At 44.1% G+C, this 23,830-nt stretch overlaps 1 protein-coding gene across 1 annotated transcript in view; it reads right to left on the bottom strand.

The window, feature by feature from the left end:
- The window catches only part of LOC121288031 (coronin-7-like), a 174,754-nt gene extending 154,183 nt beyond the window's left edge, over window positions 1–20,571 (bottom strand). The window contains exons 1-7 of the mRNA XM_041206252.1: window positions 20,429–20,571; window positions 13,360–13,456; window positions 10,551–10,631; window positions 4,090–4,160; window positions 3,691–3,874; window positions 2,341–2,417; window positions 327–377 (exon numbers count right to left, since the gene is read on the bottom strand). Coding sequence (XP_041062186.1) covers window positions 327–377; window positions 2,341–2,417; window positions 3,691–3,874; window positions 4,090–4,160; window positions 10,551–10,631; window positions 13,360–13,456; window positions 20,429–20,488 — 621 coding nt within the window. The 5' untranslated portion in view covers window positions 20,489–20,571. The remainder of the gene's footprint in view (window positions 1–326; window positions 378–2,340; window positions 2,418–3,690; window positions 3,875–4,089; window positions 4,161–10,550; window positions 10,632–13,359; window positions 13,457–20,428) is intronic.
- Between the last annotated feature and the right edge of the window lie 3,259 nt (window positions 20,572–23,830).

The raw sequence follows: 23,830 nt of genomic DNA on the forward strand, positions 1-23,830 counted from the left end.
TGAAGCTAAACCTTGAACTACTGTACAAACCTCTGCCCCAACGATAGCTGCACATGCGCAGTGAGCAACATTAACTGCCCAAGAATCCCCTGTTCATTCACATCCAGTCTGAACCATCTAGCCTGTAGTCTCCCCCTAGCTGGATAGTTTATGCCGTCACTCCATGGCTCCAAGTGGTAATATCTACCACACACTGTTCAAGGATGCTAGTGTTACAAGGTTGTGCAACGTCCACCAATCTTCAGTCCAGTCTAACTAATGTCCCATAACATCTCACATGAACACAAGACCACCTGAAGAGCCAGGGCATAGGAAGTGAAGATTACCTGCACAGCTGAGCACATAGCTCTGGGGTCAAAAATTCGTAGCTTCTTATCCTAATAAACAAGAGAAAATAGTTACAATAAAGGAAGACAGGTTTGTCTACATTTAAAACGCGATGCATGGTTTTAAAAATTAACATCTATAGCAACAAGAAACACAGGCACACAATTTGCTCAGGTCATCATGTATTACAGTGCCCAGAGGTAACATGTGTGTGAGTGTGTGTGTGTGAGAGAGTGAGAGAGAGAGGCAGGAAACTGTGTTTTTCCCAGAGATGGGAGACACACGCCACCCACTGTTCAGCATTAGGTATGACCAGACTCAAAACTGTGGAGCAGTTCACAGTGCCTTCTATTGTTGAATGGGAGCAGCTTACCCTGTAAAATGTTAATTCTTTTAAATAACTGAATGTAAAAAAGTCTTAATTTTTCAGAACCAATCATACTACAAATCCATTCAAGTTTTACAGACAAAGACAGAAAAGAAAATGCTGCAAATACACCAATCATCCTTTATTTGGAGGGTGACAGATAGCCTCTGGCTTCATTTCTCTACTGCAAAACATCTTCTTAAACCCATCTCCCTCTTTATTCCACCCTCACCAGCAAGTGAGGAGTGCATGGATAATAGTAGAAAAGGGGGCAAAAGGCAGGAACACTAGAGAACAAGTACTAGGAATATTAATGGGACTAAAGGCTGAGAAGTTCCCTGGACCTTATGGTTTGCATCCTAAGGTATTAAAACGTTACTGCAGACATAGTGGATGCATTGGTTGTAATGTTCCAAAATTCCCTAGATTCTAGAACAGTCTGAGGAGATTGGAAAACCGCAAATATAACACTCCTATTCAAGAAAGGAGGAAGACAGAAAACAGGAAACTGGTTACCAGGCTAACTGGCCTACGTCCTTGGGAAACGTCTGGAATCCATTATTAAGGAAGTCGTACGTAGCAGGATATTTAGAAAATCATAATACCATCAAGGCAGAGTCAACATAATTTTTGTGAAAGAGAAATTGTGTTTGACAAATTTGTTAAAGTTCTTTGGGGATGTAACAAGCAGAGTCAAGAAAGGGGAATGAGTAGATGTGGCATTTTTGGATTTTCAAAAGAATGAATAAGGTGCCACATAAAAGGTCCATGCACAGGACAGGAGCTGATTGTGTTGGGGTCATATACTAGCATGGATAGAGGATTGGCTAACTAACAGAAAAAGGAGTCAGGATCAATGGGTCATTTTCATATTGGCAATCTGTAAATAGTACTATGTACAATCTGTATTAATGACTTGAATGAAGAGATCAACTGTACTATAGCTAAATCTGATGAAAAAAAGATAGGTAGGCAAACATGTGAGGAGGACACAGTCAGCTAAGGGATATAGGTAGGTTAAGTGAATGGGCAAAAATTTGGCTAATAGAGTATAATGTGGGAAAATGTGAAGTTATCCACTTTGGTGGGAAGAATAGAATGGCAGAATATTATTTAAATGAAGGGAGGCTGCAGAATGTTGCAGTATAGGAGAACTGAGTGTACTCATACATGAATCACAAAGTTATCATGCAAATACAGCAATTAGGAAGACTGGGACCAGTTATGTTCCCACAAAACATTTAGAACATCCATGGCCTCAGCAGAAGAGTGTAGGCACCTAGAACAAATAATATTCTTTAGATTGAAGGAAGCTTTACTTATCTGACTGCAATCAGGTGTGTTTGATGGAATGATGCAGAGGGAGCTTTGCTCCTCATCTAATCCTTGGGTGTGCCTGATGTCTGCACCGGAACACGATCTGTTCTCCAGCATCAAGGACACTTGATTACTGAGTGAAGTGGCAAAGTAACCATGAAAGCAACCAACTCATGGCTCAAAACATCTGGCAGAACTCAAAGCAACTTTAGAAACTTTTAGCAAGAGATACAGGTATCAGAGAGCTATGTGGTATTTACCTTAGACCCATAGGACAACGTTGGACCTACTCTGTCTGTCTGTCTCTCTCTCTGATCAGTGACAATTACCTTACTCGATGAGCCTAGGAGGCAGCCATCTTTCTTCCAAGTCAAGCTCTGGATTTGGTCCCCATGATCTTCAAGAGCTGGTAGTAAAGACAATATAGACAGATTTACACTGCATTGAACCACCGGTACCAGTTTGACACAAACAGAACATCTTACGAGAGCAGCTGAGAGTCAACCATGTTGGTGTGGAACTGGAGTCAATATATAGGCCCAGACCAAGCAAGGATGGCAGGTTTCCTTCCCTAAAGGGCATTTGGGAGCCAATTGGGTTTTACAACAATGAAACAGCTTCATGGTCACTTTTACTGAAACCAAATTTTTGTGCTAGCTTGCTGCATTTCCTACATTACAACAGTGATCACTCTTCAAAGTGCTTAACTGGCTGTCATGATGGACTCTGCGATTTGATGGGGTTCGGTGACCAACATCAACTGATGGAGTGCCAGCCACAGCCCCAAAGAAAGATGAGCACCAGTCCTAGGGGGATGGAGAGCGGTTCTGCCAATCCCAGCAGCAGAATTAAAAAACCTAAGAAATGAAAATGCCAGGTGGAGGCGTGGGTGCACAAAATCCCACGCCACTTGATCCTGGGGTGAGACGAGAAAGGTAACCAGGTGTGCTGGAGGAGAGGTTGTGGCACAGTTGAGAAAAGGTGAACACAGGCTGGATCTGGGAACAGAGATAAAGGAAAAACAAGGTTACTGCTGCTGCTTCAGTTGTTTTAAAGGAACTGATTAACCAGCACTGGCCATACAGTGCACAAGACTGTTACTGTAGGTTTGGGGAAAAGGTGATTCTGGTGGATTCACATCATCAAGACTGTCATGAGCAGAGCTGAGGAGGTTCTGCAGAAGTGTGCCATATTAGCAAAAACCATACCTGTGAAAATCAGGTTGGTTGGGAGCAGCTGTCAGATTGAGGATTGGTGGCGAAATCTGCCTGAGGAAGTTTAAAGCTTTGAAGAACTGTGTGATTCAAATTAATGCCATATGCACTCAGTGGACTTCCCAGTAAATCTGAGATCTTTAAATAGCAGATACAGCAAAGATAATGTATAATTTATAGTTTATATTGACTGCAATTTGCCTGTAAATTCATGTTTAATTTATGCTGATTTTGATTTGACTGTTAAAGTAAAGCTTATGTAAAAGTAAAATCTTGTCCATTGATTTTCTCATTGAGGTAAATCAGTAAATTTGTGGTTTTTTTTGGTTTGTTGATCTCCACAAGGATCACAACACTGTAAAGAGCTTTGCCACATCCAGAGGTGGAGTAAGACACGATATAAATGACAGTTCTTTCTATACTGCAGCAGCAGCTGCACACCACCAGAACTTTTTCAAATCTCACCTGCCATGGCTTTCTGTTGAGTCAGGTCCCATATTTTGGCTGTCTTCCCAGCTCCACTTGCTAACACTCCATCTGCGGAAGGATGAAATAACACGCATTCCACTCTCACTGCTTCTGGTCCGAGAGTGACATTCCGTGCAGATGATACTTGCTCAACAGCATCTGGTAATCGCCACAGCTTCACCTGACCATCAGAAACATTCAGCCTTAAACACAAGGACTAGCTCCCAGGACATAGCAAACCAAAAGGTGATGTACAGCACCCTGCACTTCCCACCACCCCCCAGCCACCACCCCAAGTCAGAACCCCTCATTATTGCTACACAGAGCAGCCCATTTCCTCCTGATGGAATTTCCTCCCCTCCCATGAGGCATATCCCACCAAGAATGGCATCTTACTGTTGCATCAGCTGAACACGTTGCCAGCAATCCATCATCAAATGGGGAGAAATCAAAATCAGTCACCAGATCTGCAAAGAAAAAGGAAACAGCATTGACACTCTATATCTGACCATGTAGGGTACAGGAACCTCATAGTTATGTTACTGACTAGTAATCTAGAAGCCTGGACTAATGGTCCAGAAACAGGAGTTCAAATCCCACCACAGTAGCTTGAGAATTTATATTCAGTTAGTTTAAATAAATCTAGAATAAAAAGCTAGTCTCAGAAATGGTGACCATGAAACTGCCAGATTGTTGCAAAAACCTCTCTGGTTCATTCATGTCCTTCAGGGCAGGAATTCTCAAGTCCTTATCCGGTCTGGCTAACATGTGATTCCAGACACAGCAACATTGAAATGGCCTAAGCAAGCTACTTAGTTGTATTCAAAAAAATGGCTCACCACCACCTTCATCAGGATAATTAGAAATGGGGATTAAATGCTGACATTGCCAGCAATGCTTGCATCCTGTGAATGAATTTTTTAAAAAAATCAGAGCCAACAGTCCACACTTCACCAACACAATCAATCAAAGAGAGGTTGTTTTCCTTGGCTGGAGACTCTAGAACTTGAACATAGTTTTAGGATAAGGGGACAGCCACTTAAGGCTGAGAGGAGAAATTTCTTCATTCAATGGGTTGTGAGCCGTTGGAATTCTTTATCCTAGAGAGCTGTGGATTCTCAAGTCTTTGTATTTTTAAAAATGTTTTATTTATTCATTAACGGGTTGTGAGCTTCGCTGGCTGGGCCAGCATTAATTGCCCATCCCTAGTTGCCCTTGAGAAGGTGGTGGTGAGCTGCCTTCTTGAACTGCTGCAGTCCATGTGGTGTAGGTACACCCACAGTGCTGTTAGGAAGGGAGTTCCAGGATTTTGGCCCAGCGACAGTGAAGGAACGGCAATATATATTTCCAAGTCAGGATGGTGAGTGACTTGGAGGGAACTTCCAGGTAGTTGTGTTCCCCATCTAACTGCTGCCCTTGTCCTTCTAGATGGTAGTGGTCGTGGGTTGGAAAGTGCTGTCAAAGGAGCCTTGCTGAATTCCTGCAGTGCATCTTGTAGTTGATACACACTGTTGCCACTTTGCGCCGGTGGTGGAGGGAGTGAATTTTTTTTTAATTATTCGTCCATGGGATGCTTATGGCGTTGCTGGCTAGGCCAGCATTTATTACCCATCCCTAATTGCCCTTGTTTAGAGGGCAGTTAAAAGTCAACCACATTGCTGTGGGTCTGGAGTCACATATAGGCCAAACCAGGTAATGACAGCAGATTTCCTTCCCTAACGGACATTAGTGAACCAGGTGGGTTTTTATGGCAATCAGCAATGGTTTCATGGTCACCATCAGACTTTTAATTCCAGATTTTTATTGAATTCAAATTCCACTATATGCCATGGTGGGATTCAAACCCTGGTCCTCAGGGTAGCGTTCTCAGCCCAACCATCTTCAGCTGCTTCATCAATGATCTTCCTTCCATCATAAAGTCAGAAGTAGGGATGTTTGCTGATGATTGCACAATGTTCTGCACCATTTTCCACTCCTCAGATACTAAAGCAGTCCATGTCCAAATGCAGCAAGACATGGACAATATCCATGCTTGGGCTGGCAAGTAACATTTGCGCCATGCAAGTGTCAGGCAATGACCATCTCCAACAAGAGAGAATTCAACCTTCGCCTCTTGATGTTCAACCATCACTAAATCCCCCACTATCAACAATGATATCACGTGGACTGAATCGAATTGGCTGAAGACTGGCATCTATGATGCTGGGGACCTCTGGTGGAGGCAGAAATGTATCATCCACTCGGCACTTCTGGCTGAAGATTGTAGCAAATACTTCAGCCTTATCTTTTGCACTGATGTGCTAGGTTCTTCCATCATTGAGGGCGGGGATATTTGCAATCTCCTCTTCCAGTGAGTTGTTTAATTGTCCATAACTAGTCATGACTGGATGTGGCAGGGCTGCAGAGTTTAGATCTGATCCATTGACTGCGGGATCACTTAGCCTGTCTATCACTTGCTGCTTATGCTTTTGGCATGCAAATAGTCCTGTATTATGGCTTCACCAGATTGACAGCTCATTTTTAGGTATGCCTGGTGCTGCTCCTGGTATGCCCTCCTGCATTCTTCACTGAACCAGGGTTGATCCCCCAGTTTGATGGTAATAGTAGAGTGGGGGATATGCCGGGCCATGAGGTTACAGATTGTGTTCGAGTACAATACTGCTGCTGCTGCTGATGGCCCACAGCGCCTCATGGATGCCCAGTCTTGACTTGCTACATCTGCTCAAAATTTATCCCATCTAGCACAGTGGTAATGCCAAACACGATGGAGGGTATCCTCAATGTGAATGCAGGACTTCGGCTCCAAATTGACTGTGTTGCGGTGGTCACTCCTACCGATACTGTCATGGACAAATGCACCTGCGGCAGACAGGTTGGTGAGAATTATGTCAAGTGTGTTTTTCCCTCACCATCTGCCACAGACCCAGTCTAGCAGCTATGTCATTTAGGACTCGGCCAGCTCGGTTAGTAGTGGTGCTACCGAGCCACTCTTGGTGATGGACATTCAAGTCCCCCACCCAGAGTACATTCTGCACCCTTGCCACCTGCAAGTGTTCAACATGGAGGAGCACTGATTCATCAGCTGAGGGAGGACAGTACGTGGTAACCAGCAGGAGGTTTCCTTGCCCATGTTTAACCTGATGATATTAGACTTCAAGGGGTCCAGAGTTGATGTTGAGGACACCCAGAGCAACTCCCTCCCAACTGTATACCACTGTGCTGCCACCTCTGCTTGGCCTGTCCTGCCAGTGAGACAGCACATACCCAGGGATGCTGAGGGTGGTGTCTGGGACACTATCTGTAAGATATGATTCTGTAAAGATGACTATGTCAGGCTGCTGCTTGACTAGCCTGTGAGACAGCTCTCCCAATTTTGGCACTAGCCCCCAGATGTTACTAAAGAGACTTTGCAGGGTCGACAGGGCTGAGATTGCCATTGTCGTTTCCAGTGTCTAGGTCAATGCCAAGTGGTCTGTCTGGTTTCACTCCTTTTCTGTGACTTTGTAGCTGTTTGTTTCAATTGAGTGCTCGCTAGGTCGCTTCAGAGGGCAGTTAAGAGTCAACTACATTGCTGTGGATCTGGAGTCACGTGTAGGCCAGACCAGGTAAGAACAACAGATTTCCTTCCCTAAAGGACATTAGTGAACCAGATGGGCACAACAATCGAAAATGATTCCATGGTCATCATTAGACTTTTAATTACAAATTTTTATTGAGTTCAAATTCCAACATGTGCCGTGGTGGGGCTCAAACCCGGGTCCCCAGAGCATTACCCTGGGTCTCTGGATTACTAGTCCAGCGACAATACCACAATGGCATTGCCTCCTCCCAATCAAGACCGAGAGCAATAATTTTTTTGGGACACAAAGGAAATCAACGGATATGGGGATTAATTGGGGAAGTGGAGCCGAAGTCAAGATCAAACATGATTTTATTGAGTGCCAGAGCAGGCTCAAGGGCTGTATAGCTTACTCCTGCTCTTATCTGTTCTTATGTGATGGTCAATGCTGGCACTCTGTATCTAGGAACACAGGAACAGGGGCCATTTACCCCTTGAGCCTGTTCCGCCATTTAATGAAATCATGGCTGATCTGCAACCTTACTTCATATGCCTGTCTTTTTCTGATATCTTTAATACTTTTGATTAACAAAAATCTCAGATTTGAAACAAGTAAATGTGGCACTCAATGCACATATCTCTGCCACGTTGCATTAGCTCAAGGTTATTACAATTACACAGCTCTTTTTTGAGGCTTTTCCTTGCCTGATTGATGCTCTAACTACAAAGCTGAAGAAAGAAATCTTTTAAAGTTTCCATATTGCTGAGGTGGCTTCAAGCCAATTCACACCCAACAACTTGCTCCGAAAACTCTGCTCACATTTTGACAATTGTGACAAATTCCACCACAGTAGTTGAGACAATCAACAACATTCTAAATAAAACCACGACATTCTTTAAAAAGCCAATTTGCTCCATCTTCCAATGTTAACTGATAGTTTAAAAAATTCCAGGATCCACTTCTGCACATTCACCAAAAACTATTCAGTTCTTCCTTGGGCTTCCCCATCCTTGCACCAACTTTTGAAATCCATCCATTAGTTTTAAGATATATTGTTTACAGACAAATAGACTAAGAGGGTCAAAAACATTACCTCCACCCACCCTCAGGTGGAGGAGATAATTCACAATTGATCCAGCATCAACTGCGATTTGCAGACAGGTGTTCCAAACTTCAACAAGCCTTTGCATGCAGAAGGATTTCCTCTTTATTCCTGAAAGGCCTGGCTCTAATTTTTAGACTATGTCCCCTAGTCTTTGATTCTCCAGCCGATGAAAATAGGGTAAGTAGAGAGAACCTAGCTGTTCCCTTTAATATATAATAGAATCATAGAATTGTTGCAACACAGGAGGCCATTCAGCCTGTCATGTCTTTGCTGGTTCCCTGAAGCAGCAATTCACTTAGTGCATATCTTGAAAACTTCCATCAAATCACCCCTTAACTTTCTAAATTCCATGGAATGCATCCCCGGTTTGTGTAGTCTTAATTCTCTTGCATAATTTAAATGTTAGGGTTCAGGTATCACTTTAGTAAGTCTGCACAGCACTCTTAAGGCCAATAAAGTGCGTTGCCCAGAACTGTTCACAGTACTCCAGCTGTGATCTAACCAGGGCCATGTATAGCTGAAGCATCACTTCTACCCCTTATATTCTAGTCCTCTAGATATAAAGGTTAGCATTCCATTAGCCTTTTTAATTAGTTCTGTGCCTGTCTATGAACCCCTAAGTCTCTTTAGACCTCCACTGTTTCCAGTTTTTCACCATTTAGAAAAAGTGACCTATTCTATCCACTTTAGGTCCAAACTGGATGACCTCATATTTCACATTGAAATCCACTTACCAGAGTTTTGCCCATTCACTTAATCTCTGTAATGTTACGCTTCCATCTACATTGCTTACAATGCTGTCTATCTTTGTCTCATCAGAAAATTTGGATATATGACTTTCTATCCCAAACACAGATCCTTGCGGTATACCACTAGTTACATCCTGCCAAGAGAGCACCTGTCCATTATTCCTATTCTCTCTGCCACTTGCTACTCAGCCAATTTCCTAAACAAGTCAATAATTTATCTTCAATTCCATGAGGTTCAACTTTAGCTAACAATTTGAGGAACTCTACCAAATGCCTTCTGAAAGTCCATATAAATAAATAAATATCCATAAACAGACAATGTCCTGTCCATAACAAAAACAGAATTACCTGGAAAAACTCAGCAGGTCTGGCAGCATCGGCAGAGAAGAACAAAGTTGACGTTTCGAGTCCTCATGACCCTTCAACAGAACAATGTCCTCCTGTCTATGCTTTAGCCACCATTTCAAAAAAATTCAATCAGGTTTGTCAGGCATGACCTACCTTTTACAAATCTATGCTGGTGGCCTCTGAACAGCCGAAAATTTTCTGGACGTCCAGTCACTCTTATCCTTAATTATCAACTCTAATAAATTGCCAATAGATATTAGGCTAACTGGGCTATAAAGTCCTGGTTTCCCCCTCAGTTTTCTTAAATATCGCAATGATGTGATCCAAAGATCAGAAGATTGCACACGATATCAAAATCAGTCAATGCAGACTCCACATCCCACCATTAGCAGCTTTCTTCATTCCATGTCTAGGTCAGTTGTAGTTAATTGACAGAGATTGGTGAGTATGAAATAATTAACAGTTCCATTTTATCTGGCAGCATCGGTGAAGAAGAAAAGAGTTGACGTTGAGTCCTCATGACCCTTCAACAGAAGTCGAAACGTCAACTCTTTTCTTCTCCGCCGATGCTGCCAGACCTGCTGAGTTTTTCCAGGTAATTCTGTTTTTGTTTTGGATTTCCAGCATCCACAGTTTTTTGTTTTTAGCTCCATTTTATTGTCTATCCTGCAATTATCAGGATGATGTTATCAACACCATTCAGTCAGGATACAAAGAAGGACTAACTACCACCAGTGTGTCCTGAGCGACAGAGAGGGTGGGGTAAAACAAAAAAAAAATGCTACGCAGTGTGTTGACACTGCAAGATACAAGTTTCCTGTGCATCATAGAGCCAAATTCAGCAATCTAAACAGATGCCACCCACTTTCGGGCTGATCTCCAATTGACTAGGAATGATGTGAAAATGACTGGAAATGCAATAGCCCATCAGTAAAATGTGACAAATACACACAGGCAGCTGAGGGGCAGTTCCCACAAAGCACACATGGTTATTCACTGCAGCATGTTCCTGCTCCCTCACTGCATACGAATGAACAACTGTGCTGACAGTACAGGATCCCACAGCAGGGACCTGAGCCAAGTCCCTGCACTTACCTGCATGACACAGAAGCTCTGACACATGCCGTTTAACCTGGTTTCCAGTTTCCAGTGGCAGAATTCCCAGACTCCCTCCTCCTGCATGAAACAATGGAGTGACTTTAGAATACAGCCTGTCAAAAAAGGCAGTGCATAATTCTGACTCTCAGCATGTCATCACATGGACCTGAGAAGAATTAGTGATAAAAGTTTAATACATAAACTTGGCATTATTGTAACAAATTAATCTAATTTCTTGGGGTGACAGTTCCACAGGTACCCACTGTAATCAGGTGCCATTTTTCACATGGGAATGTTGACACTTTGAGTTGTCATGTTCCCACTAGGGTGAAAGGAAGGAGTAACAAGCCCAGTGAACCATGGATGACCAGAGATATTCAGGATATGATGAGAAGGAAAAGAGAGGCTTTTAGCAGGTACAAGGGAAGCAAATCAGCAGAGGCATTATTGGAGTACAGAAAGTGCAGGGTGGAGCTTAAGAAAGCAATTAGGAGAGCAAAGAGGGGATACAAGAGAGCTCTGGCTGGTAAAAGGGAAAATCCCAAAATATTCGATAAGTATATCAATGGGAAGAGGATAACCAGGGAAAGAGTAGGGCCCATTAGAGACCAAGAGGGCAATCTATGGGTGGAGCCAGAGGACATCGTTAGAGTGTTGAACAAATACTTCACATCTGTCTTCACCCAAGAGAATGAGGATGAAGGTATCGAACTCGGGGAGAAAGGCTACAGGGTTCTTAAGCAAATTGATATAGGGAGTGACAAGGTATTGGAGATGTTGGCAGGCTTAAAGAAGTTGACAAATCTCTAGGTCCAGATGATTTATGTCCCAGGCTGCTGAGGGAGGCAAGGGAGATCACAGGGGCTCTGACCCGAATTTTTAATTCTTCTCTGGCCGTGGGGGAGGTGCCAGAGGACTGGAGAACAGCTAATGTGGTTCCGCTATTTAAGAAAGGTTGTAGAGATAAGCCAGGGAACTACAGGTCAATGAGTCTCACTTCAGTCGTAGGGAAACTATTGGAGAAAATTCTGAAGGAGAGAATCTATCTCCACTTGGAGCGGCAAGGTTTGATCAGCAAGGCTTTGTGAGAGGGAGGTCATGCCTAACAAATCTGATTGAATTTTTTGAGGAGGTGACCAGGTGTATAGATGAGGGTAGTGCAGTTGATGTAGTTTATATGGATTTCAGCAAAGTCTTTGAGAAGGTCCCACTTGTGGGAGATTTATAAAGAAGGCAGATGCACATGGGATACAGGGTAATTTAATAAGGTGGATTCAAAATTGGCTTAGTTGTAAGAGACAGAGAGTGATGACAGAAGGATGCTTTAGTGACTGGAAGCCAGCGTCCAGTGGCATACCACAGGGATCTGTGCTGGGTCCCCTATTATTCATCATTTATATAAATGACATAGATGACTATGGGGGGGTAGGATTAGTAAGTTTCTGGGTGGTTAACAGTAGCCTTGGGCTACAGGAAGATATAGACGAGATGGTCAAACAGGCAGATAAAATTTAACCTTGAAGTGTGAGGTGATACACTTTGGAAAGAGTAATTTGACAAGGAAGTATTCAATGAACGGCATGACACTAGGAAGTTCTGAGGAACAAAGGGACCTTGTCGTGTGTGTCCATAGATCTCTGAAGGCAGAGGGGCATGTTAGTGAGGCAGTGAAAAAGGCATATGGGACACTTGCCTTTATCAAATCGAGGCACAGAATACAAAAGTAGGGAGATAACGTTGGAGTTGTATAGAACCTTGGTGAAGCCACAGCTGGAGTACTGTGTGCAGTTCTGGTCGCCACATTTTAGGAAGGATATGACTGCACTGAAGGGGTGCAGAGGAGATTCACCAGGATGTTGCCTGGGATGAAACATTTAAGTTATGAAGAGAGGTTGGATAGACTTGAGTTGTTTTCGTTGGAGCAGAGAAGACTGAGGGGCGACCTGATCAAGGTGTACAAGATTATGAGGAGCATGGACAGGATGGATGGGGAGCAGCTGTTCCCCTTAGTTGAAGGGTCAGTCACAAGGGGACATAAGTTCAAGGTGAGGGGCAGGGGTTTAGAGGGGGTGTGAGGAAAAACTTTTTTACCCAGAGGGTGCTGAATGTCTGGAATGCACTGCCTGGGAGGGTGGTAGAGGCGGGTTGCATCACATCCTTTAAAAAGTACCTGCATGAGCACTTGGCACATCATAACATTCAAGACTATGAGCCAAGTGCTGGTAAAATGGGATTAGGTAGGTAGGTCAGGTGTTTCTCACGTGTCAGTGCAGACTCGATGGGCCGAAGGGCCTCTTCTGCACTGTGTGATTCTGTGAATTGATATGATATTTCATGAAACAGAAGCTCACGCAGGAACAGGCAGCAGCTATTCAGACCCTAACTATTCAGTCCCTCGAGGCCTGTCCCACCATGCAGTTAGACCAAGGTTCATCTGTACCTCAACTTCAATTACCCACCTTTGCTCCATTTCTCAATACCCTCAACAATGCCTTTGCTTTTCGATTATCCCCGGCAACCAGTCTTTGTGAGAGCAAGTTCCAGATTTCCACTCCGAAAAAGAACTTCCTGATTTCACAGCCTGGCTCTAACTTTAAGACCGCAGATTATGAGCAGGAAGTGCGAGATAGTACAGTGCAGCGAATTTCAGCCCCAGCTGAGACAAGCTAACTCAGTCCAGGCTGAGAATCCACCCTGGGACCTCCTGCTCCGAGTAGCTGCATGCATCGGCAGATAATGCCTTTTCCCCATGGGCCATTGGGACAGTTTCACACACAAGCCACTGAAGCCCATTTGTTGCTCTTACCCGGGCTGTTTGCATTGAAGGCGATGAAGGTACAGCTTGATTTTATATGATTCCCATAGGAGACAGCAGAGCCTGCTCTAATGTCACTGATCCATTCCTGTGGAGGCAGAAAGAAAGATTTACATGGTTGTGCCTGAAATCTAACTGTTCCTAATTATTCTTCTCAAAAACAGCAATGTTTCCCAACCTGACCTTGTGACCAGGACACTATGCACCTAATTTTACAAATCGTCTCTCTTGCCGTGTCATCTCTCCCATCTCGGTCTCTCTCTCTCTCTGTCCCCATATCACCCAAGCATCAGTATATCTCCCCTCAGCTTTTTATTTGCTTGTTTGTTCCCCTGAACAAGATAGCTTGGAAATCAAGAAACAGGAAACACCCACTTGCCTTAGCAGCCCAAACATCTCCACAGGCCCTGCACTTACACTCCCAAACTCCAGTTGACACATTAGCTCCAGAAGAAAACTGCTACAAGGATTTTTCCTATTATACAGAAGCCTCAGCCAAATTCAGAAAATATAAATCTTATAAACAACAACATCCCTTTCAACTGTCCTAATTTAACGCATGCAATCTGATTTGTCGCACTTCAAAAAAAGCCCGAGATGTATTGTAAAAGACGCAGATATTGAAAGAAAGACTTGCATTTGCACAGTGTCTTTCAAGGCCAAAGCCCCCTACTGCCAATGAAGCATTGTTATGACCAGGATGGGAGGAACGTGCAATTTGGCTAGCCCCACTATTCCACAGGTTGCACCATTAGTTTAAGAGTTTGATTCACTCACCAAAATGGCCAATTGTTTACCATCGTTACCCAAAATAAAACACTTTAAATAAGTTTTCAATAAACAACAAAATTAGATTATAAAACCAGTCTTTTCAAATAAAAAGGCAAAGTTTATTTCCATTCAATATGGAATATGAAAGTATACTAATTACTCTTTTGAGATACCCTAACCTGCGCACCAAAAAAAAAAACAAAATAAAAAGAAAAGACAATGGTTCAGAAAGAAAAAGGATAGATGTGGAGTCCTTGAAATGGCATCCGGGTTATATGTTTGGTCTCTCAGCGCTGATCCGTGAAACAATGACTGCTTTTAAAGCAGATTAGAGGAATACTCGCAGGTTCTCAATCTCAGCACATAGAGCATTTTAGGAGCAGCTTATATTAACTTCTAGTCGTGGACTGGCTCTGGTCTGCAAAAAGGCTGCTGCCTTCTTCTCAAACAGTTGATCCTTCTTCTCAAAAGCAAAACCAACTATTAAAGACGTCCAGGCATGGATTTTTTTCCCTCTGCCGCCCGAGCCATAAACTACCATGTGACCCTTTTTGCATAGTCCACCAGGGTCAAGGAGATTTCCATCGTCTTTACAATTGCTTAATTACCCTTTCTTGCAAATGGATGTCCCTTCCAAGAAAAGTAGAGTTCTTGCATTAGCCCTTTAAGGAACAGTGTCTTTTAAAAAACATTTTTCCAATGTTCATAGGTCCTTAAAGATGAACCATTTTCTGTTCATCACAATATGTTTAAAGAAGTCATTGTTTGTGAAGAAAATGAGGCAGTCAATTTATGTGTAGAAGCTCCAACAGCAACAGCATAATGACCAGATAATCAGCTTTTGTAATATTGCTTGATGAATAAAAATTGGCTAATAGCCTGGAGAGAACACGCCTCTGCTCTTCTTCCAACAGTGCCACCCAAGGGGGCAGGACAAGGTCTCAAGGTATTGCCTCACCTGAAAGAGTGCAGCACACCCTTAACACTGCACTAAAGGATAACTAGCTCAAGCCTCTGGGATGGGGTTTTAACCCATATCATTCTGACTTAGGTAAGTGCATCATCTACGGAGCCTCAGCAGACAGAGGAATGGCCAACTGAAACTGATCCACCTGTGCGCTGATCGAGAGTCAGCCAAGCTTGAGTGTTGATGTCAACATTTGTTACAATGCCCGTAAAGCCGATTGTGTTTCTAAAAGACTTAGTATGAATTTCTCAGTGACCAACACAACAAGATTTCACATTTTAAGACTTTGACTGCAACAAATATCAACATCGATTAAACATTAATTAGTATTCAAATAATACACTAAACTACAAAAAAGGTATTCCTATTAGCTTAACACAACCATTAACCCTAAGCCACATGTGTACATTACCCTTTCAGAAGAAATGTAGCCAAGGTCCCAAGCTCCTCCTGGCTTTAACAAGATCTCTTCTCACTGCTCAACCAGGGTGAATCTTCTAGTGTCCTTTTAAACAAGGTCCCTTCTCTCAATTTTCCAAGAATAAATCGAATGGACTTGAAAATATATTTATTCTTTCACAGGATATGGGTGTCACTAGCTAGGACAGCATTTGTTGCCCATCCCTAATTGCCCTTGATAAGCTGGTAGTGAACTGATTTCTTGAACCACTACAATCCATGTGGTGTGGGTACACCCACAGTGCTGTTAGGAAGGAAGTTCTAGGATTTTGACCCAGTGACTGAAGGAACGATGATAGTTCCAAGTCAGGATAGTGTGTGGCTTCAATGGGAAATTGCAGGTGGTGTCCCATACATCTGCTGTCCTTACCCTTCTTCGTGGTAGAAGTCATGGATTTGGAAGGAGCCAAAGGAGCCTTGGTGAGTTTCAGTGGTGCATCTTGTAGACTGTACACACTGCTGCCACTATGCGTCAGTGGTGAAGGGAGTGAATGTTGAAGGTGGTGGATGGGATGCCAATCAAGCGAGCTGCTTTGTCATGGGTGGTGTCCAGCTTCTTGAGTGTTGTTTGAGCTGCACTCATCCAGCAAGTGGAAAGTATTCCATCACATTCCTGCCTTGTGCCTTGTAACTGGCAGACAGGCTTTGGGGAGTCAGGAGGCGAGCTGGTCCCACAAAATTCCCAGCCTCTGACCTGATCTTGTAGCCACGGTATTTATGTGGTCCACTTCAGTTTCTGGTCAATGGTAACACCCCAGGATGTTGATAGTGGGGGATTCAGCGTTGGCAATGCCATTGAATGTCATGGGGAGATGGTCATCAACTGGCACTTGTGTGGTGGGAATGTAATTTGCCACTTATCAATCTAAGCCCGAATGTCATCCAGGTCTTGCTGCACATGGACTCTGACTGCTTCAGTACCTGAGGCATGTGAATAGTACAGAACACTGTGCAATCATCAGCAGACATCCCCATTTCTGATCTTATGACAGAGGGGAGGTCATTGATGATGCAGCTGAAGATGGTTAGCCTACGACACCATGCGGAGGAACTCCTGCAGTAATGTCCTGAGACGATTGACCTGCAACAACCGCAGCCACCTTTTGTACCAGGTATGACTAACCAGGAGAATCCCCCCCACCCACCACCCCCCCCGATTCCCACTGAATCCAGTTTTGCTAGGGTTCCTTGATGCAAATACTCAGCCTTGTCTTTTGCACCGATGCGCTGGGCTCTCCATGATTGAGGATGGGGATATTTGTGGAACCTTCTCCTTCAGGTAGTTGTTTAATAGTTGACCACCATTCATGAATAGATGTAGCAGGACTTCAGAGCTTCGAAATGACCTGTTGGTTGTGGGATTGCTTAGCTCTGTATCGCTTGCTGCTTCCGCTGTTTGGCATGCAAGAAGTTCTGCGTTGTTGCTTTATCAGGTTCGTACCTCATTTTTTTAGGTATGCATGGTACTGCTCCTGGCATACTCTCCTGCACTCTTCATTGAACCAGGGTTGATCCCGCAGCTTGATGGTAATGGTAGAGTGTGGGGTATGAGGTTACAGATCGTGATCAAATACAATTCTGCTGCTGCTGAGGACCCACAACACCACACGGATGCCCAGGACTGAAGTTTGAAACATATACCATTTAGCACAGTGGTGTTGCAACACAACACGATGGAGGGTATTTTCAAATGTGCAGACAGGACTTCATCTCCACATGGACTGTGTGGTGGTCATGCCTATCAGTGCTGTCATGGACAGATGCATCTGCAATAGGTAGATTGGTGCAGACGTGTTCAAGTCGGTTTTTCCCTCTTGTTGGTAGGTGTAATCAACAGGATTCCTTGCCCATGTTTGATTTGATGCCATGAGATTTCATGGGGTCCAGAGTCAATAGAGGACTCCAAGGGCAACTCCCTCCCAACTACGTACCAACTTTCTTTTCAGGGAACACGGTTTAAGAATAAGAGGTCTCCTGTTTAACTTGGAGATGAGGGGAAATTTTTTCTGAGGGTCGTTGGTACGTGGAATTCTCTTCCCCAGAAGGCAGTGCAGGCTAGGTCATTGAATTTATTCAAGGCAGAAGTACAGAGATTTTTGATAGACAAGGTAGTCATGGGTCATGAGTGAGGGGTGGGGAGGGGGAAATGGCAAAGTGGAGTAGAGACCATAACCAGATCAGCCATGATCTTATTTGAAAGGCAGAGGAGCAGGTAGGAAGGGATGAAGGGCCTACTCCTGCTCCCAAGTACTATGTTTCTATGTGCCAATGGAACAGGACAGGACAGGGATGGTGATGATGGTGTCTGGGAGCATAATTATATCAGGCTGTTGCTTGACGAGTCTATGGAGCAGCTCTTCCAATTTTGGCGCAAACCCCCAGATGTTAGATGGAGGGCTTTGCAGGGTCAACAGGGCTGGGTGTGCCTTTTTCTGGTCGCTTAGTTGATGCCGGGTGGTCCATCCAATATGATTCCTTTTTGACTTTTCTGTGATAGTTTGGTACAACTGAGTGGCATGCTAGGCTATTTCAGAGGGCATTTAACAGTCAATGAGATTGCAAGTAGCAAGGTCCCCTCTGGCGATTCCTTGGTCTTTAACTCCCCATACGTCTTATTTCTTCGAACCAGGAATCCGACCTCACCAGCAATGAACCCAAGTCCTTTTCTTCTGCCTGGCATAGCAGCACCTGATGTGGGTCTTCTTCCCCAAATCTCACTGTCTGACTGACTCAGTCTGAGAATCTTTATGCAGCAAAGCCAGCTGCCTCCTCCTGTGTCAAGGTGTTTAAAACTTGTACCTTACTTTCAGTAAGTTTTGACCTGGGCCCCTGTTACCAAGGCAAACAGGTCACATGGGCGTGTCTCCATGCAGTTTTAGTGTGAGGTCAGATGCCCCTCTACAAACTACTCCATTTTACCTCGAATTATAGGAGATAACAATCTTATAAAACCCAGAGTTTGTAACAGTTACTACTTAGAACAATTAGATTCAAAGATTGCCTGCTTGTTAAGCAATCCAAATTGTAAGAAAGAAAAAGATTATTTACTTACAGTTACCTATCATCCTTTTTCCCCCACAATTTCAATATGAATAAAGAATTTCTCATGCGTAGAGCTACTGTAAGATTTGAACGCACCCTATGAATGCAGCAGATCCCTTGAGCTTGTGCCTGGAGGGATTAAAGGATAAAGCCCTCCTGCTACATCTGTGCAAAATAGCAAGACACCCACATACATATAACGACTCTGATGTATTTTATCAACAAGTCACACAATTAATGCAAAAGAACAGAATCAAAAACCAATATATTCTCTGCATAAATAATGACAGCTAAAGAGGTAACTCTTTACTAATGTAAATGAAAAGTCCTAATAGGAAGGTTATAAAGAGAGAGGTCAACCTTTATACTTCCAAACATGTTATTCAACCAGTTCTAATACAATGTCGAAATCTATGTTGAGTCACCTGTTAACAGATCACATCACAAAAACTGTTTTCTGCACTCAGTACGAGCTCTTCTCTTCAGAGGCTTTGCCCTTCAATTTGCTCTCCACATTTAATTTATAATGTTACCATCTCATGTTTCAAAGCACTCACACCAACAAATTACGGTGTTGTGCCACAACTTTTAAGTGAACAATAATACTTGGTTTATTTCTCCCAGGCCCACTTTCTGACTCCTTGAATGTTAAGATGGGGAGAGTTGAAAAGGTAGAGTTTATTTTGCCTCTGATCCTGTAGCCTACAGAACTTTATCTCCTTGGGCAGCAACACCCCTTCTGTCTCCTCCAGGGCAGTGCTGAGCTTACAGGATTGTTACATCTATAGTCCCCCAGTATTGCCGTGAGAGATGGTGAGATTACACACATTGAAACCTCATTAGTATCCATTTATAGCACCAATCATTTGGGAATTTTAACAAATAGACCAAAGAATACTCAGCATTCCAACATTATACCCTCAACCACCACCTCAGAGCACAGAATGACTGCTCTATTTGCCTACATCACAGTCATCACTGCATTTCAACCAGTGAACAAAATACTGCGTGAAGCCTTGAGCTACACAGGGTGCCTACTACTGCAATCCAAAATTAATCCCACATGCCAGAGGGGCAGCACTGATGGACTGCTCCACTGTCCGAGATGCAGTCTTTTGGCTGAGACATTAAACCTGGAGCCCTGTCTGACCTCTCAGATGGACGTCAAAAGATCCTACAACACATTTTCACAAGCAACCAGAGGTGTTCTCCCTGGTGTCCCAGCCAATATTTATTCCTTAATAAAAATCATAGAAACAGATGATCTGGTCATTATCACATTGCTGTTCGATCTTGCCCTGCACGAATTGGCTGGCTTGCTTCTTATATAACAATGACTACATTTCAAAAGTGCATTGGTTTTTAAGCGCTTTGGGACGTTCTGAGGATGAAAAAGGCGCTATAGATACGCAAGTGTGAGGAGACTAGATTTCCCTCTACTGAAGCTTCAGTGACAACCTAGAACAGGATTTAAACTAAGGCATTGGAGCCGAAGCCCCGGGAGGAAGGGGTAAATCTAGACTCACCCACCTCACTCCCCACACTCGGACCCGCTCACTGCAACTTCCTCATAGGAAGCGATGGCTTCCGCAGCAACTGGGCCTCAGGGGGAACAAGGCCTGGCCCCAGGGAGAGTGTCCCCGGAGGGTCCTGTACCCTTAAGGGTACAAACCCCGGGGAAGGGGGTTAACGGCGGAGCCCGAACCCGGGATTTAAGGGCGAGTTCCGGACTCTACTCTGGTGCCGGACCAGCCCCCGGTCCCCTCCCTCTTTCCCGCTGTTCCCCCGAAGGTATTACTACCCTTTCCCCCCGGTACTCACCGCCCGAGCCGGGAGCCGCGGTGCCGTATTCCTATATTTCGAGGCTCGGAAACGGTTCATTGCTCCCGCTCTAAAAACCACTCGACCAGCGATTGCTCCACCTGCCGAGAGGAACAGGAGCGACTGGAACAGCCTACGGCCCGCACCATTACCGCGGACTCAAGAGGGGGAATCCGGGCAACGCCTTACACTCCCCCCCAGCCCCGGACCGAGTGCACCCGTCCGCCCATCAATCAGAAGCCCCGCCCACTGCTGGATGCTGCAATATCAGAAATTTAGACGTAGGAGCAGGTGTGATGCCTTCGGCCCTTCGAGCCTGCTCTACTATTCAGTAAGATCATGGCCTATCTGGTTGTAGTCTCAACTCTATTTTCATGTTTGTCACCCCCATAACCCTTGTGAAGAGGAACACAGTTAACGTTTCGAGTCCGTATGACTGTTCAGCAGAACTAAGGAAAAGTAGAAAAGAGGTGAAATATAAGCTGGTTTAAGGGGGCGGTGTGGGACAGGTAGAGCTGGATAGAGGGCCAGTGATAGGTGGAGATAGCCAAAAGATGTCATAGACAAAAGGACAAAGAGGTGTTGAAGGTGGTGATGTTATCTAAGCAATGTGCTAATAAGTGACATTAAGGGTAGAAAGCAGGACAAGCAAGGTACAGATAGCCCTAGTGGGGGTGGGGTGGGGTGAAGGGATGGAAATAGGTTAAAAGGTAGAGATAAAACAATGGATGGAAATATTTAAAAATAATGGAAATAGGTGGGAAAAGAAAAATCTATATAAATTATTGGGGGAAAAAAGGGGGGATTGGAAAGGGGGTGGAGATGGAGGAGAGAGTTCATGATCTAAAATTGTTGAACTCAGTATTCAGTCCGGAAGGCTGTAAAGTGCCTAGTCGGAAGATGAGGTGCTGTTCCTCCAGTTTGCGTTGCGCTTCACTGGAACAATGCAGCAGGTCAAGGATGGACATGTGGGCATGAGAGCAGGGTGGAGTGTTAAAATGGCAAGTGACATGGAGGTCTGGGTCATGCTTGCGGACAGACCAAAGGTGTTCCACAAAGCGGTCACCCAGTCTGCGTTTGGTCTCTCCAATGTAGAGGAAACCGCTTTGGGAGCAGTGGATGCAGTAGACTAAATTGAGGGAAGTGCAAGTGAAATGGTGCTTCACTTGAAAGGAGTGTTTGGGCCCTTGGATGGTGAGGAGAGGGAAGTAAAGGGACAGGTGTTGCTCTCTCCTCTGTGGAACTCTCTCCTCCATCCCCACCCCCTTTCCGATTTCCCCCCCCCTTTTTCCCCCAATAATTTATATAGATTTTTCTTTTCCCATCTATTTCCATTATTTTTAAATGTATTTCCATCCATTGTTTTATCTCTACCTTTTAGCCTATTTCGATCCCTTCCCCCCACCCTATCCCCACTAGGGCTATCTGTACCTTGCTTGTCCTGCGTTCTACCCTTAAAGTCACTTATTAGCACATTCCTTAGATAATAACACCACCTTCAACACCTCTTTGTCCTTTTGTCTATGACATCTTTTGGCAATCTCCACCTATCACTGGCCCTCTATCCAGCTCTAGCTGTCCCACCCCCCTTGAACCAGCTTATATGTCACCTCTTTTCCGTTTTTACTTAGTTCTGTTGAAGAATCATACGGACTCGAAACATTAACTGTGCTCCTCTCCACAGATGCTGCCAGCCCTGCTGAGTTTTTCCAGGTATTTTTTATTTTGTTTTGGATTTCCAGCATCTGCAGTTTTTTGCTTTTACCCCCATAACCCTTGATTCCTTGGCCTGTCAAAAATTTAACTAACTCAGCCTTGAATAAATTCAATGACCCAGCCTCCACAGTTTTATGGGGAAGAGAATTCAACAGATTAACGATACTGTCTTATCCTTAACTGTGTCCCTTAGTTCTAGACTCCACCACAAGAGGAAACATCCTCCCAGTATCTATCCCATCAATTCCCCTCAGGATCTTGTATGTTTCAATAAGACCAGCTCTCATTCTCTAAACTCCAAGAGGCATAGGCCCAGCTAGAGAGGTAGGTACAGCATAGCTCAACCTACTACAGGCAATGAAGCCAAAAGGAGCAGTTACTTTAGAGCCCCTAGGAAAATTGTTGGGGGCTGGGGGTAAATGGGAGGAGCATGAGGGTGAATAAGAGGGGACTAGGAATGGGAGAATGTAAGATTGGGCAGGACCTGGGAATGACAGTAAGGGGTGCGCGAGCAGCCAGGCAACTATACCAGAGTGACACAGAGACCGAGTGAGTTAGGCTCACTTGGTAAATTCAGATAAGCCCTTTTCAGGTTTAATTATAGATTAAGAATCAAGATCTGACATAAATAAATTAGGCCAGCTTGTTAAGTAGAGAATTGCCTGGAGTGGCAGTTATCTGTCAATCATCTGAAAGCAATTGGTTCAAGTGGTGTTAATTACTGTAGCAGGATGCTAAACTAGCTTGTGACTCATCAGAGGGTCTATAAAAGAGATAGGCTTTTCAAACTGCATAGTCAGTGAAGAGTGTGTGAGGAAACTAAGTGAGTAGTGAATTAGGCTTACATGGGAGTGCTGGGAAAATAGGTGTGTTATGCAACTGAACTATTCTAAGTCAGGAGCAGCTGAGCAGAAACAGACCTGGGTGTAAACTTCACCTTTGGAATTGAGTTTGGAAAAAAAATTGAATAGTGACATCATGGGAAAACCATAAGTTCATTGGATGGTAAGAAACTGCTGTTAGGGAGTGTCTTTAACTAGCTGTAAATTAGAAAAGCATATTAGTTTTAAAGAAGTAGCTACTTGGGTTTGAGTATGAAACACTAGGAACAAGGGGAAGTCAGGGCCAGTAGCATAATGTAAGTAAACCAAAATAAAATAAAGTAAGGCAAGTAAAGTTAAGATATGGCAGGACATCTCAGTATTATGGAATGTGTGTCCTGTAATATGTGGGAAGTCATGGACGCTCCTGGTGATCCAGATGACTGCATACGCAAGAAGTACTACAAGTTGCAGAAACTTGAACTCTGGGTTTCAGAGCTCGAGTGGTGGCTGGAATCACTGTGGCACATCTGGGAGACTGAGCTATGTGAATAGCATGTTCAGAAAAGCAGTCACACTGCAAGGTAGGAGCATGGAGGTAGAAAAGAAAGGGATTACTGCCAGGTAGTCCAAGAGAACAGGTAAGTAGTGCAAGAATCCCCTGAAGTCCTGCTCACTAATTGGTTTCTTGTTTTGCACACTAGCAAGGAGTGTTGGTTCCTCAAGGGAGTGCAGTCAGAGCCAAGTTTGTGGCATCACGAGTGGCTCAGCTGTACAGGTGGGGAGGAAGAAGAAAGGAAGAACAATAGTGATAGGGGATTTGTTAGGGGAATCGACAGGTGTTTCTGAGGCCATAGGCATGACT

This window comes from Carcharodon carcharias, chromosome 15 (genome assembly GCF_017639515.1).
Source record: "Carcharodon carcharias isolate sCarCar2 chromosome 15, sCarCar2.pri, whole genome shotgun sequence".
NCBI classification, from domain to species: domain Eukaryota; kingdom Metazoa; phylum Chordata; class Chondrichthyes; order Lamniformes; family Lamnidae; genus Carcharodon; species Carcharodon carcharias.